At 43.2% G+C, this 15,762-nt stretch overlaps 1 protein-coding gene across 2 annotated transcripts in view; it reads right to left on the reverse strand.

Annotated features, from left to right (window-relative positions):
• LOC128700521 (failed axon connections) overlaps window positions 1–15,365 on the reverse strand; it is a gene marked incomplete at its 5' end in the record, with an annotated part of 29,592 nt that extends 14,227 nt beyond the window's left edge. Inside the window, 2 exon segments of one of the 2 annotated variants that reach the window (XM_070080942.1) lie at window positions 13,715–13,852; window positions 15,233–15,365. In XM_070080942.1, the coding sequence (XP_069937043.1) occupies window positions 13,715–13,852; window positions 15,233–15,365 (271 nt within the window). 2 annotated transcript variants of the gene reach the window in all.
• Window positions 15,366–15,762: the final 397 nt, after the last annotated feature.

Genomic DNA, 15,762 nt, shown 5'->3' on the forward strand with positions numbered 1-15,762 from the left:
TAAAGAATTTGATATTATTTACTTAGATTTTAGTAAGGCTTTTGATAGAGTTCCGCACCATAGACTGTTAAAGAAAGTGGCAGCTCATGGCATTGGGGGAAAAGTGCTCTCGTGGATCGAGTCATGGCTCACTGACAGGAAGCAGAGAGTGTCCATAAATGGGGTTAAATCCGAGTGGGGATCTGTAACAAGTGGCGTTCCACAGGGATCAGTCTTGGGCCCGTTGTTGTTTATAATATATATCAATGATCTTGATGAGGGAATTACTAGTGATATGAGCAAATTCGCCGATGACACAAAGATAGGTAGGATAATTGATTCAAACGTAGATGTTATGGAACTTCAGGAGGATTTAAACAAACTCTATTCTTGGTCAGAAAAGTGGCAGATGCAGTTCAATGTAGATAAATGCAAGGTTCTGAAGCTTGGGAGTGCCCATAACCCTAGTACTTATAAGTTAAATGATGTAGAACTTAGCCATACAGATTGCGAAAAGGACTTGGGGGTTATGGTGAGCAGCAACCTTAAACCAAGACAGCAATGCCTAAGCGTACGTAATAAGGCAAATAGATTACTGGGATTTATATCAAGAAGTGTAAGCAACAGAAGTCCAGAGGTCATACTGCAGCTTTATACATCATTAGTAAGGCCTCACCTAGATTATGCAGCTCAGTTCTGGTCTCCGTATTACAAAATGGACATAAATTCGTTAGAAAACATTCAGCGTAGGATGACTAAATTAATACATAGCATTAGAAATCTTCCTTATGAAGAAAGATTGAAGACTCTTAAGTTACATTCACTTGTTAGACGAAGAATGAGGGGAGACCTGATCGAAGTGTATAAGTGGAAGATAGGTATTAATAAAGGGGATATTAATAAGGTCTTGAGGATGTCTCTCCAAGAGAGAACCCGCAGTAATGGATTTAAATTAGATAAGTTTAGATTTAGAAAGGACATAGGAAAGTATTGGTTTGGAAATAGGGTAGTTGATGAGTGGAACAGTCTACCTAGTTGGGTTATTGAGGCTGGGACTTTGGGTAGTTTCAAATCTAGGTTGGATAAGTACATGAGTGGGAGGGGTTGGATTTGAGTGGGACTTTCACATCAGAGCTTATTTCTTGGGTGGCATTGAAAATTGGGTTGGGCAAATGTTTTGTTAGTGGGATGAATTGTAAAGGACCTGCCTAGTATGGGCCAACAGGCCTCCTGCAGTGTTCCTCCTTTCTTATGTTCTGCAGTGTAGGTCATGTACTGACCGCACAGCAGTGTCTGCCTGTTCATTGCCCTGTACGTCAACATGACCAGGGACCCAACAAAAAAACTATCTGTGCTTGGTAGAGATACAGCGTAACCAAAGTTGGATACAGAGAACTAGGGGGTGAGGTGTATCAAATTTTCATATAGCCTGTAAAGCACTAAGGGAGTCTGAAACAACCACAAATGATGACACAGGCATAGATGCAATACGGATAAGTGCTGCAAGAATGGCATACAATTCAGCAGTAAAAATACTAGCCGAAGATAGTAAATGCCCCCGCACGATGCTGTCCGGAAACACTGCTGCGAATCCGACGCCGTCAGAAGACTTAGAGCCATCTGTGTACACTGCAATGGCATGAGAATGAGAGTGGAAGTGGTCAAGAAAAAGAGAGCTGGAAGCCACCGTAGGCAGTTGGGCTTTTGAGCAAGGGAATGAGAAAGAACAGACCCGAACAGCTAGAACTTTCCAGGGGGGGCAGGGAAAAGTGAAATGCTACATGAACATATAAAAGTGGTAACTGAAGGGAAGACAGGAGCGAATGTAGGCGAAGAGAGAAGGAACGGAGCAAACAGGGGCGGCGAACAAATAAAGAATGTCTACTAATATCGGTGACTATTCTATAAATGGAAGGATTGCGGAGATCGTGAGAGCGTACATAGTAGCGAAGGCAATGGGCATCACGGCGATCGGACAAGGATGGAATGTTCGCTTATGCATAGAGGCTCTCAATAGGGGAAGAGCGAAAAGCACCAAGGCATAAACGTAATCCTTGGTGATGGATGGGGTTAAGGCTAGAGAGAGTAGCAGGAGAGGCCGCTGAATAGATCTGGTCACCATAATCGAGTTTCGATAAAATGAGGGCTGAATGTAGGCGAAGGAGAGTTCGACGATCAGCTCCCCATGAAAGATGAGCAAGGGTTTTAAGAAGGTTCAGCCAGTTGTGACAAGTTGCCTTCAGAGAGGTAATGTGAGGTTTCCAGGATAACCTACGGTCAAAGAGAAGGCCTAGAAACCTGACTATCACATTCAGGGATACATGAGCCATAGAGGTACAAAGGATGATCAGAGATGACAGAGCATCTAGTGAAAGTAATTTGGTGAGTTTTGGTACTGGAAAATTTAAACCCATGCATGGTGGCCCAATTGGAAACATGGTCGACCGCATGCTGGAGAGAAACTGTAATGAGGTGACAGTCAGCGCCTGCACAAGCAATAGCGAAGTCATCAACATAGAGTGATGACCAAATATTGGATGGAAGAACAGAGGCCAAATCATTTATAGCAAGGAGAAAAAGTGTTGTGCTCAGAACACATCCCTGAGGGACACCTTCAGCTTGGACGAAGTCCGGGGAGAGCACATTATTGACTCGAACACGGAAATGTCTGTCAGTTAAAAAGTTCTTAAGGAAGGATGGTAGATTGCCTCGGAGGCCTAAGGAGTGGGCTTGGGCCAAAATATTATACTTCCAAGTTATGTCATATGCCTTCTCAAGGTCAAAAAATATGGTAATAACAGAGATTATTCGCAAAAGCATTACACACATACATATCGAAGCGTAGTTAGGGGACTATGGTAGAACGGCCCTTATGAAAACCACATTGACTAGTGGAGAGACTGTTGTGTGTCTAAATACCACATTAAACGTCGATTTACCAGACGTTCCATCACTTTGCAAACTGCACTAGAAAGAGCGATGGGACGATAGTGGGAGGCATCATGTCCCATAGTACCCGGCTTGCGGAAAGGGAGAAAAATGGAAGATTTCCATAGCTGGGGAAGAACTTGTGCCCAAATAAGATTGAAGAGGTGTAAGAGGACTACAAAGGCTGACTGATGTAAATGTTGTAACATACGAATATGAATGTCATCAGGCCCAGCCGCCGATGATTGGCAAGCTGAGAGCGTTGCCTCCAGTTCCTGAAGTGTAAAAGGCCCATTATACTGTTCTTCTCTAAGAGAAGAAAAGTCCAAGGGTACTAACTCTCTGGCAGACTTTGAGGAAAGAAACGAGGGGCATAGATGTAGCCCCTGGGAAATACGGACCAGATGAGTGCCAATTTCAATGGCAACGTCAAGAGGGTTTGCTACATCAATACCGGCGACCCGCAGAACAGGAGCCAGGTCAGGAGAGTATTTACCACTCAATTTCCTCACTTTTTTTCCAGACTGCACTCATAGAGGAAGCAGAGGTGATGGTGGAAACAGTCTCGCCAGCAAGTGTGTTTAGCGTCACGGAGGACACGGCGAGCGATCGCACGCTTCTGCTTAAAATCAAGAAGTCTCTCATCGGTTCTATTGTACCAGTACCTGTCCCATGCAGCGCGTTTCAAAAATACTGCATGAGCACAAGCAGGAGACCACCAAGGCACACACTTCTGAGAATGCCTGCCTGAGGTTTGGGGTATAGAATGAGAAGCTGCGGTATAAACTTAAGTCGAGAAGAGGTGTAGGAGCTCATCAATGGAGGATGAAGAAGGAACCTCACTAAAAGCAGTGAGTTGTGAGTAAAGGTCCCAATTTGCCCTATCAAATTGCCAGCAAGGGCTACGGAAAGGTGGTGAATATGAAGGAGGAGTAAGAATGATTGGAAAATGATCACTGTCATGTAAGTCCGGTAGAACAGACCAGGTGAAGTCTAGTGCAGTGGAGGAAAAGCAGACTGATAGATCGATGCAAGAGAGAGTATGAGAACAAGGATCAAAATGGGTGGGAGTACCCGTATTTAAAACATGGAGGGGGTGAGAGGTGAGAAAAGCCTACAACTGGATGCCACGTGAGTCACAATGAGACGCCCCTCCCCCCAGAGGAAATGGTGGGTGTTAAAATCACCAAGTAACAGAAGTGGTGGTGGTAAGTGTGAAACGAGAAAGGCAAAATCTGGGATAGAAAATGCTCGAGAAGGAGAGAGATATATTATTATTATTATAATCAAAAAAGAAGCGCTAAGCCACAAGGACTATACAGCGCTGCAGGGCAGGAAGCGAGGGCATCAGGTGGCAAAAGGGAGATGGATGAGTAATAGGTTACAGATAACAGCGGGGTAGTGGATGGTGAAAGGGTAAAGGGCAGCAAGAGACTGAACTAGAAAGGGCTGAGGGGAGTGCGAAAAGTATCATCAGAGTTTGTGGAGTAAATCAGTCGTTGTCAAGAAGTCAATGAGAGAGTCAGGATTAAAGGAGGGTCCATCAGCAAGAAGGGAAGGTAAAGAGAGAGTAGTAGAACGAAGACGACGTTGGAGGTAAATTCTGCGTGCTCGTTGATAGAGAGGGCAGTCTAACAGAATGTGGCTAATCGATACTGGAACTTGACACTGCTCACAGAGAGGAACAGGGTGCCTCTCCATGAGATACCCATGAGTAAGACGAGTGTGGCCAATGCGAAGGCGGGATAGAGTGGTCTCCCAACCTCAGCACTGATGACAAGAAGACGGCCAGTAACCTATGCTCAGTTTAATAGAATGAAGTTTGTTACCGAGCAGAGTTGACCAACGTTGTTGCCAACGGGTGCGAAGGTGGGTAGCTATTGCAGCAAAATAGTCCAGAAATGGAACACCTCAATAGGAAATTGGTAGGTCATGTACTGCTGACCACGCAGCAGTGTGTCTGTTCATTGCCCTGTACGTTGACATGGCCAGGGACCCAACAAAAAACAATATCTTTATGTTTGGTAGAGATACGACGTAGCCAAAGTTGGATACGGAGAACTAGGGGATGAGATGTATAAAATTTTCGTATAGCCTGTAGAGCACTAAGGGAGTCTGAGACTACTACAAATGATGACACAGGCATAGATGCGATACGAATAAGTGCTGCAAGAATGGCATACAGTTCAGCAGTAAAAATACTAGCTGAAGATAGTAAATGCCCCCGCACGAAGCTGTCCGGAAACACTGCTGCGAATCCGACGCCGTCTGAAGACTTAGAGCCATCTGTGTACACAGCGGTGGCATGAGAATGGGAGTGGAAGTGATCAAGAAAAAGAGAGCGGGAAGCCACCGTAGGCAGTTGAGCTTTCGAGCAAGGGAGTGAGAAAGAACAGACCCGAACAGCTGGAACTTCCCAGGGGGGTAGGGAAAAGTGAGATGCTACATGAACATATAAAGGTGGTAACTGAAGGGAAGACAAGAGTGAATGTAGGCGAAGAGAAAAGGGACGGAGCAAACAGGGGCGGCGAACGAATAAAGAATGTCTACTAATATCGGTGACCATTCTATAAATGGAAGGACTGTGTAGATCGTGAGAGCGTATAACAGGAATAACAGGAAAAGTCGGTCGATGGATCTATAATTTCCTCACTAACAGAACACAGAGTAGTAGTCAACAGAGTAAAGTCCGAGGCAGCTACGGTGAAAAGCTCTGTTCCACAAGGCACAGTACTCGCTCCCATCTTGTTCCTCATCCTTATATCCGACATAGACAAGGATGTCAGCCACAGCACCGTGTCTTCCTTTGCAGATGACACCCGAATCTGCATGACAGTGTCTTCCATTGCAGACACTGCAAAGCTCCAGGCAGACATCAACCAAATCTTTCAGTGGGCTGCAGAAAACAATATGAAGTTCAACGATGAGAAATTTCAATTACTCAGATATGGTAAACATGAGGAAATTAAATCTTCATCAGAGTACAAAACAAATTCTGGCCACAAAATAGAGCGAAACACCAACGTCCAAGACCTGGGAGTGATCATGTCGGAGGATCTCACCTTCAAGGACCATAACATTGTATCAATCGCATCTGCTAGAAAAATGACAGGATGGATAATGAGAACCTTCAAAACTAGGGAGGCCAAGCCCATGATGACACTCTTCAGGTCACTTGTTCTATCTAGGCTGGAATATTGCTGCACACTAACAGCACCTTTCAAGGCAGGTGAAATTGCCGACCTAGAAAATGTACAGAGAACTTTCATGGCGCGCATAACGGAGATAAAACACCTCAATTATTGGGAGCGCTTGAGGTTCCTAAACCTGTATTCCCTGGAACGCAGGAGGGAGAGATACATGATTATATACACCTGGAAAATCCTAGAGGGACTAGTACCGAACTTGCACACGAAAATCACCCACTACGAAAGCAAAAGACTTGGCAGACGATGCACCATCCCCCCAATGAAAAGCAGGGGTGTCACTAGCACGTTAAGAGACCATACAATAAGTGTCAGGGGCCCGAGACTGTTCAACTGCCTCCCAGCACACATAAGGGGGATTACCAACAGACCCCTGGCAGTCTTCAAGCTGGCACTGGACAAGCACCTAAAGTCAGTTCCGGATCAGCCGGGCTGTGGCTCGTATGTTGGTTTGCGTGCAGCCAGCAGCAACAGCCTGGTTGATCAGGCTCTGATCCACCAGGAGGCCTGGTCTCAGACCGGGCCGCGGGGGCGTTGACCCCCGGAACTCTCTCCAGGTAAACTCCAGGTACATAGTAGCGAAGGCAATGGGCATCACGGCGATCAGACAAGGATGGAACATTCGCTTCTGTATAGAGGCTCTCAACAGGGAAAGAGCGAAAAGCACCAAGGCACAAACGTAATCCTTGGTGATGGAGAGATATAAAGAACATATTGTAAACCACTTATTCAAGTGGATACGGGCTGCAGTGTAATGCAGCGAGGTATGGACAAATAGTTGACAGTACGGAATATCATTGCATAGAAGGGCACTTTCATTAAAGGTCCCATCTGAGAAAGGATCCGAAGAATACAATAAATTATAGCCTGAGATAGGTTGGAAAACAGCTGAGTGTAATTTTGGTTCTTGTAAGCAAGCACCAACAGGGGAAAACCTGGAAAGCAACATCTGAAGCTCACCCCGATTACCCCTGAGGCCGCGGATACTCCACTGTAAATAGGCCATGATTGGCAATGAAGAAAATACCAGGAATCCGTAGGGAAGGGCACTTACGGACTAGAGGGGTTAGAAAAGTCAACGTGGTGGCACTGGAAAACATTCAAGCAGCAAAGGAACGGAGCATTGCGAAGAATGGAGTGGTGGAGATGGAGGAGAGGGAAGAGAAGGAACAGGAGGTGGATCCGTGTCCATTGAAGGTTTAGTCTCTGCAATATATTCTGAAATGACTTCAAGTGTTTGAGTTCAAAGATGTATGGGAGACAATATTGGAGGTAGAAGGAGGAGGGTGAGTAACGATTGGGACAGTAATGGACTGTACCAAAGTAGAGGGGGACAAAAGAGTGTAGGGAACTGGAGAAGAAGTGTGGGAGGGGACAGAAGAGGCAGAAACCTGGGTGGTGGCAGAAGAGGGAGAAACTTGGGAGGAGACGGGGGTGGAAGGCATAGTACAAGGAGGAAGGTGAACCTCCACACTTGTAATAGAGCCAGAGAGAGGGGAAGAGCTAGGCACAGAGACTGGAAAGGTAAAGTGCAGAGGTGGAAGAAGGGAAGGAAGGGGGCAAAGAATATTTGAGCAATGGGGATTTATTGGACTTCTGAGAAGTAGAGGGGCGATTGGTATAAGGTGTCGTACGAAGTCTTGTTGATACCGGGGCTTGTGAGGAAGGACACGAAGATGTGAGAACAGACCGAGTTGTAGTCGGGACGTCAGAGCCAAGGACAGCAAAATGATTAGATGCCGGAGTGGCTATGGGAGGGGTAACAACAGAGGAGGCTGCAGTAGATGGGACCACAGAAGTGGGGGGACATTTTGAAACACGAGAATAAGAAACACGGGTTAGTCTCCCTTGGAGGCGGAGATGAGTAACTGCCATAGCATAAGGGAGACCTTCTGCCTCTTTGAGGCAACGAATTTCATGCTCACTAAAGTAGACCTGACAACGGCGAGAGTACGAAGGGTGAGCCTCATTACAATTAAGGCAAGATGGAGGTTGACTGAAAGAAGTATTAGAATGGTCATCGGCACCACAGACTGGGTATTTGGCTATAGATCTGCAATATTTCGCTGGGTGACCAAAACGCCAGCAATTTCTACACTGTTGCGGTGTAGGGATCACCTTTCGAGCATGTAACCTATGTCCCGCGACAAACAGAGGATGGGAGTTCACGGCTGTCGAAAGTTAATCGAGCCACACTGCAAGGGTAACGTCTCCGCCCGCGGGCAGGAAGGACGTAAGTGTCTACTTTGAAGATTGGGAGGTCCTGGAGTTCCAGCTGTTCAAGAATGTCATTGCCACATGACTGGAAATTCTGTTGGACTATGGTATGGGGCAGAATGACAGTACCACTACAAGAATTGAGAGAGATGTTTTTCAATAGTGATAGGAGTAGTATCAATATGCGAAAGGAGAAAGATCATGAGCTTGGGTAGCATTCTGGACAGTGACGATGAGCGTACCGCTCTTGAGAGCATGAAATGAAATATCTCTACCAACATGGCGCAGAAGAGCTTTGCCAATACTATGGTCAGAAAGATAGGCAGAAGAAGTCGGTCTTAAAGTAAAGAATTTAGTCCACTGCATGGTCCAAAACCAAAGAGGGAGTGCATGACGTGTCAGTCTTTTCCGAGTAGAATGGGAAGGTAATGAAGGAATATCATCAGGAGATTGTCGTTGGCGTTTAGGAGTAGGACCGGAGTTGGTCAGTCATGAAACGGGCTGGCGATTCGAAAATTGCCGTACCGTAGAGGGAGAGGCCGGAAGCATAGTCAAAGGAGAGCGGAGGTCAGACAAATCGAAGGAGTCAGTCGAAGCCCCGGTACCTGAAGCGGGTGAGGAAACAGCACCAGCAAGAGGTACAGGGGCATCAGGAGTGTCCGAAGAGTGGTCAAAAAACAAGGCAGGGTCAGAATGGGGTGCGATATCAAGAAGGGGGCTTGGGGGTAGTGGGTTCATGAATTGGGTTCTCCATGGTTAGGTTACTCCTTTGCTTTTTGTTTTTAAGAACAAAAAAAGGAGAAAAGAAAATAAAAATAAAAAAAAAGAATAAAAAAAAAGGGGGGTGGGGAGCGGGGAGGAATAGTTCCCAGGAGGAATGAAAGGGCCAGAAATCTCCCTCCGCGCCCAAGAGGACCTCAGCACCGCTAGTAGCACAGGTGAAGCATGGAACCCGTGCCATACCCTACCCTTCATGCCAGTAAACCAGCAATCCGGGATAGCAACCTCACATCTGCCGAGCTACCTCGGTGGACAAAAGAGAGGGCGGCCGGATATCCACCACAAAGCATACCTCCTTCGGCCACCATCCCCGGAATCCAAAAGGTGGCTTCCAGAGATGCACCCGTCGCCCGAAAGACACCCAAAGCCACTCTCCGGGATACCGGAGGGGGATCGGGACATCCCCAGGCGATGCAGATTCCACGGCAAACTACACCACCACCAAGAACCTCAACTGAATGGGATGGACCCCGGTACCCTTTCCCCTACCTAGGAACTAGTGCGCCTGTGGGAAAAATCCCAAAGGCCAAAAGGGAGGATGAGATAGGGAAGGGGGGATTGAGGGGTTAATTAGGTTTGGTCTGAGGAAGGAGACCGACAGGTCTAATTCCTCAGACCAAGAGCCTCTTCACCATGCCAAGGAGCCCCCCTTGAAGAGGGTTGAATTTTGAGTTTTTTTTTTTTCTTTTTGGGTCACCCTGCCTTGGTGGGAAATGGCCGACGTGTTTGAAAAAAGAAATCTGCATCCAAGTTTGTCTTTACCAATGTGACTAATCTTATTTTATCATCCACAAAGGTTGAAATAAGGCTATGGCTAGTGTTTTTATTTTTGACTACTATGAGGATGAGAAACAGTAAAGGTGCCAAGAGTGTGCCTTGTGGCGCTGAACTTTGTACTTTACTAAGGCTAGATTTTGCCTTGTGTACTGATACTTTATTCTGTTGGTTAGAAAACTGAATATTAATTTTCCTTCATTTGATTTCACCAGTTCTGAACATCAAAAATAAATCTCTGAAGCCCAATCCCTGTGATTTGTCAACTCTCGCATCTACATATATACAGTACTAGTTTTTCAAGCCTATCTCACTCCTCAAAATATCCCTTTTATGAACGTCTGTGAATGATCCCAACATTGCATTTGTTTATGAGATGAGCCCAGAAAGGAGGGAGGATTTACCATCTGGTATGTTTGAGTTATGGGCTCTGGCACTATACGATCTTGTAATATGGAACTGTGTATGTACCCGTTCTCTCCTGTACTGGAATTACTGTGGACTGCTGTAGGTTTGACCCTGATGTGTGAAAAATTAGCCTTGCCATGTTCCACTGGTATGCACCTCTAGAATCTCTTGTCTTACACTGTTTAGCCTTTTTCCTTCCTTTTGATCATTCTCTGCCTAAAAGCATGTTTGGTTACTATGCATTTCGTTTGCAGTGATGTTCATTTCACATGGAATTTTAGGCAACTTATGGTAGGTAGCAATATTTTCTGGTCTGTAGTAATGATTTGCACATCTCAAGGTGAAAATCCTTGCAATCCACATTAAAATGACATTGCCCCTTTCATAGCATATTGAACACTTTCTGGTGTGTGTGGGTATTTACATATTCCAAATTGCTAATTCCCTTAGTATAGTACTGTACTGAACTTATATATTTCACTGCTTTTATTTTTCTGTGATAGTTTCAGTTTTGTTTACTGTAAAGTATTCAGTTTTCTTAAAATATATTTTGTCAGACTGTGGCCCTGTCTTCCATTCATTTCCTCTGCTGTTGGCAAATCACTACTTTGCCTCAATAGTACCATCTCATCTGATGTTTTGCACACATTTCTACCCCTTCACTAGCTCTGATTTGTATATACAGTACTTCATTGTTCCACATTTTGTATCATTAAGGTAAGCTCCCCAAAAGATACTTTTGGTTAAACATCTCTTAAACTTCATAATATTTTTCTAGCCAATCTCAATGCTAGCAGCAGTATTAATTCTAGCAAACTAAGCATGGTTTGTTTCTGCATACCTCACTGAACTCTCTTAAAATTCACTTTCGTAATTACCCGAGATTTTATTCATGATTGCCATTGATATTACAAGCTCAGTGTACCTGCATATCCTAGTGTTATTAAACTTTAACAAATGTTAAAAGCAGTACCATGTCCCATATGCAGAAAGACTTAATTTACATTTATTTATATTGCTCTATTAATATAAACAAACATGAAATAGCAGGAAATCCATTGTGTAAATTGCGCTCTTTTTGCAGTATATCTGTAAACTGTACAGTGCTATATTTGGTATGCATTAGTAATGTTTTTTCTAAGATTTAATGGACACCTAGAGTTTACAGTGTATTTCTTTATTTAAAATGCCACACTTTCCTACATATTACTATATAGGTGTATAGTATAAATGTTATAGCATATTTAGGCTCTAATAGAAACATTAATAATTTGCTTAGCTATGTTTACTGACATCTGGCAGATTTTTGTCATGCATGTAGTAACCATCACAGTGATGCTTTGGCTAGTGTATCTAGCAACCAGTGTTTGCACAGTTTTGTACATCAATATTTGGGGATAAGTAACTTTTTCCAGTTTGTACACCCTCTGTCCCACATGCTGTCTCCGTATTTTTATTTATCTACTTCACTGAGAACTCAAGAGCTTTCAACACAAGTTGCTAATTTAGCATTTTATTTGCTACCACAATTCTATACTAATTTTTAATTGTCTAAACAATATACTACATTACCATGACATTTTTTACATTTTAGATACAATAAAATAGCTAAAAAGTATCTACTTCATTAATAAAAAACAAAGCCATATTCATAAATTTAAGTCATAAGCTAAGAGTCAAAGCAAATTTCAACTAAATGAGAAAGATCCCCAACAGGGCCAAAAAATTAGTTCTGGGTTCTTATGTCAAGCTGCTTAAAACCACCATGATAAAATGTCATCTTGCAAAGGCATCTTCTTAACCAATTCATAATATAAAATGGGTTGCCTGTAGCAAGTTTGGTTTAGACCTGCCAATTTATTACTGCTCTAGAAAGCAGTAAGATACCACAAAAAAAATGTGTCCTAAAACTTACAAATAGTAAGCAACACAGACTAACATACAAACCTTCATTTAAGTAATACTTATCACTGAAGGCTTCTGGTCAATCCAAAAATGAGCAAACTTTTAACTTTCTCCTACATCCTTGTTATTTTAATTCTGGTGTTATTAATTTGTCAGCTACACCTTTCTCTACTTGCATATGCCATCTGAGGCAGTCTTCACTTTTCAGTCAAGTTTTATAATGAAAGTTTCAACATACAGTGGAACCTCGGTTTTCGTATGCCCTGGTTTTCGTAGCATTCAGTTTTCGATTACTTTTTTCATTGAAAGATTGTCCTAGTTTTCGTACATCCGCTCAGTTTTCGTAGAGTTGACAATGGTCCGCCGTGCCTGCCCCCACCCACACAAAGCATCCCACGCATTCTCAGTCTGGCTTTGTTTCTTGCTGAGTGAGCATTACCCCGCGCATTTGGATAACATTTCGTAATAATCCGTTGTTTTTTGTGCCTTTTTATCGAGTGTGACTGCTAAATAAGCCACCATGTGTCCTCGAGAAGGATTTTGAAGAGTTTGAGGCTGACCCTGACGACTCTACACCTATTGTGGAATCTACTGTGTCTTGGGGAAGTCCATGGGGTTGGATGTGAGGTCAGGATGTGGAAGATTTGGTGGACAACCACAGGGAAAAGCTAACCACAGAAGAGCTGCAAGACCTTCAACTGAAACAGCAACATTCCACAGCTGAGGAAACTGCTTCAGAGGAGGAGGAAGAGAGAAGGGAGAACTGCCTTCTTCAGTGATTAAAGACATGTGTGCAAAGTGGAATGAGTTGCAAAGTTCTGTGGAGAAATATCACCCTAACAAAGCTGTTGCAAACCATGTCTGCAACATATTCAATGACAATGCCTCATCCCATTTTAGGCAAATCTTAAAGAGAGGCCAGAAACAGACCTCTCTGGACAAATTTTTTGTTTGACAGGGGTTGTGACTCAAGCTGGTCCTAGTGCCAGTAAAAGACAAAGAAGGGAAGTAACCTTGGATAGGGCTTTGATACCTTTAGTCCTTATGGAGAAGGATTCCCCTTCCACACAATAACCTCTCCTCCTCCTTCTCCCCTCCTTGCCGTCTTCCATATGCCAATAAGCATCTTCAAAAGAGGTAAAAAAATGTTGATTTATCCTTTTCATTAGTCATTTATATTTATTTCTCATTGTTTTTTGTATGTAAAACTGTAGTTATTCTATACAAAATGTGTTTTGTTAACATTTTTGAGTATCTAGAATGGATTAATTGGATTTACATTATTTATGGGAAACATTGCTTCAGTTTTCATACAATTTGGTTTCGTCCGACTTTCTGGAGCGAATTAATCATGAAAACCGAGGTTCCACTGTACGTACTTATCTGCTAAAAGAAAAATGGCAGGGACTTTAGCCATTGATCAATATTCTTCTCACAAGTCTACTGCAAGTTAGTAAATTACTGAAGATCACATCCAGAGCATTAATGAGTAAAAAAAAAATGCAAAAGGAACTTACCGAAGTGGGAGAATCACCAAAGAAGAATGGCTTATCTCCTAAAAGGTCTGAAAGAACTGTCAAGTCATTGTGCCCAAACTCTTCTATCTCTTCAGGTTTGTGAACACCAATACCATGCGCACGAACCTTCTTTGCAGCCTGATAAATAAAAAGTTATTAGATAATTGCTCAGTAAAGCTAATGTATAGTCATTTCAGTTTTCATTATTCCAAGGTGAAATCAAAATAATGTACAGCACTAAACAATTAAAGCAATCATCAATATTACAATCTATGTGTAAGTCAATGTACTAATTAACAGGTACTGGTTGGGGGCTTCTACTACACTAGAAAAGACTGGACAGTAACAGTGAGGTGGGAAGAGAAGCAAAAGCAGGCACAATAGATAGTAGCAAGGCAGGAGGTGGCAGTGACAGCTTACCCTCCTGAATTTTAGCTTGAAGATGAATTCAAGGACAGGCTTGGGCCACTTCTTTTCAGTGATCTGCTGCAAGTCCATCTTGTAGGCACCGAGCATGCCAGCAGGATTCTTGGTGCGCCAGGACTTTACCACCCTACAAGAAAAAGGACACCCATGCAACATGCTGGTTTGTATAGGTGGCACTGCCAGGTGATACTAGGAACTACAAGTGTAGTTAAGAATAAAATACTAATCTCTTGCAAGGTTTAACTGGTTTGTAATAAAGCCTTGCCAAAACCTCCACATCTGTATAATATGGAAATTTTCCAGGAAGCTGTGCCCTCTAAAAACGGACCATGGATGTGCGTGACTGCACGAAGAATCCTGCAGGTATGCTGCTTGTACAAAGACACTTCTATAAAAGGTGAAAATTATTCACAGCAGTGACAATAGGAGCAGCAATCAACAAGTATTAGCAGCAGCAACAGGGCAGCAACAAGAAAGTGAAAAAAGCAGTGAAGTCACTAAACATGTTAGTGCTAAGCTACAAGTGTTAGGTTACCATTAAGATGTGAAAGAAAATCATAACTTCCTATTGCTCTTTAAGCAAATACCGAAGCAATTGGGACGTTATCATAATCCTTTGATAAACCAGTTTTGACCAGTAGACGTGCGCTGGCTGACCTGACGGTAACGCAGCTTGAAGGCAAAGATGAGGACTGCATTGGGAATGCGGATGTTGAGGGCCTGTTGGAGATTGAGCTTGGCTGCCCTAACCCAATCGCCAGGGCATCGAGATCGCCACGACTTCACCACCCTTTGAAGAATACCCAATACTAGTCATAATACCATTAGAGGTGCAAGGTTAGTTTATTTTTAAGGTGAATTTGTTAATGGGAACCCTATACATGCATATTACTTCTACCCCAGTACAGTACCATCAGAAAGTGTCAGTAGCAAAGCAGGTGGTACATCCCAGTGGAAAAAAAAAATACTGCAAGAAGTTAAAAGAAATTTCACCAGTGCCAAGACTACTTGTTAATTAGATAGGGGGGGAGAAGACTGGAAAGTTGCCAAGGGGTCACTGCATTAGTCCATTGTGTCCATGGCAACACCCACCGCTTTAAATTTACGCTTAAAGAGGAAGTTAAGGATGATTGTCGGTAGAGCTCGTTGTGTCACCTGCTTCAGGTCCAACTTATATCCCTGAATTATTAAATCAGGATTGTTGAAGGAGAAATACTTCACTACCCTGAAATTAAGAAAATATTTAATTCCAAAAACTTGGCAATTATATCAACAAGTAAAACTACAAATTACTGTATTACTGGTAATACAAAGGAACAAGCTGGAGGTAAGGTGGATGTCTACTCACTTACTGATTTGTACTCACCGATTTGTGCTGACAGGTCTAGTATCAACTCCTGAAACCACATCTTAAGGGATTTTATTCAGCATTAAAAACTTTGACCCTCTTCAATCGAATTATGCCTATTCAAGCTGAACATTTAATTTACTGTTTTCTGCTGGTTCATCCAACTCATTTCATCAAACAAAATGATTTTCTACTGACATTTCTGAGGGGGAAGGGAAAGGGATGGGCCTAACATGAAACAGCAAAAGTAACAGCATCCTAAAAGCAGTGACTG

This window comes from Cherax quadricarinatus, unplaced genomic scaffold (genome assembly GCF_038502225.1).
Source record: "Cherax quadricarinatus isolate ZL_2023a unplaced genomic scaffold, ASM3850222v1 Contig1314, whole genome shotgun sequence".
NCBI classification, from domain to species: Eukaryota; Metazoa; Arthropoda; class Malacostraca; order Decapoda; family Parastacidae; genus Cherax; species Cherax quadricarinatus.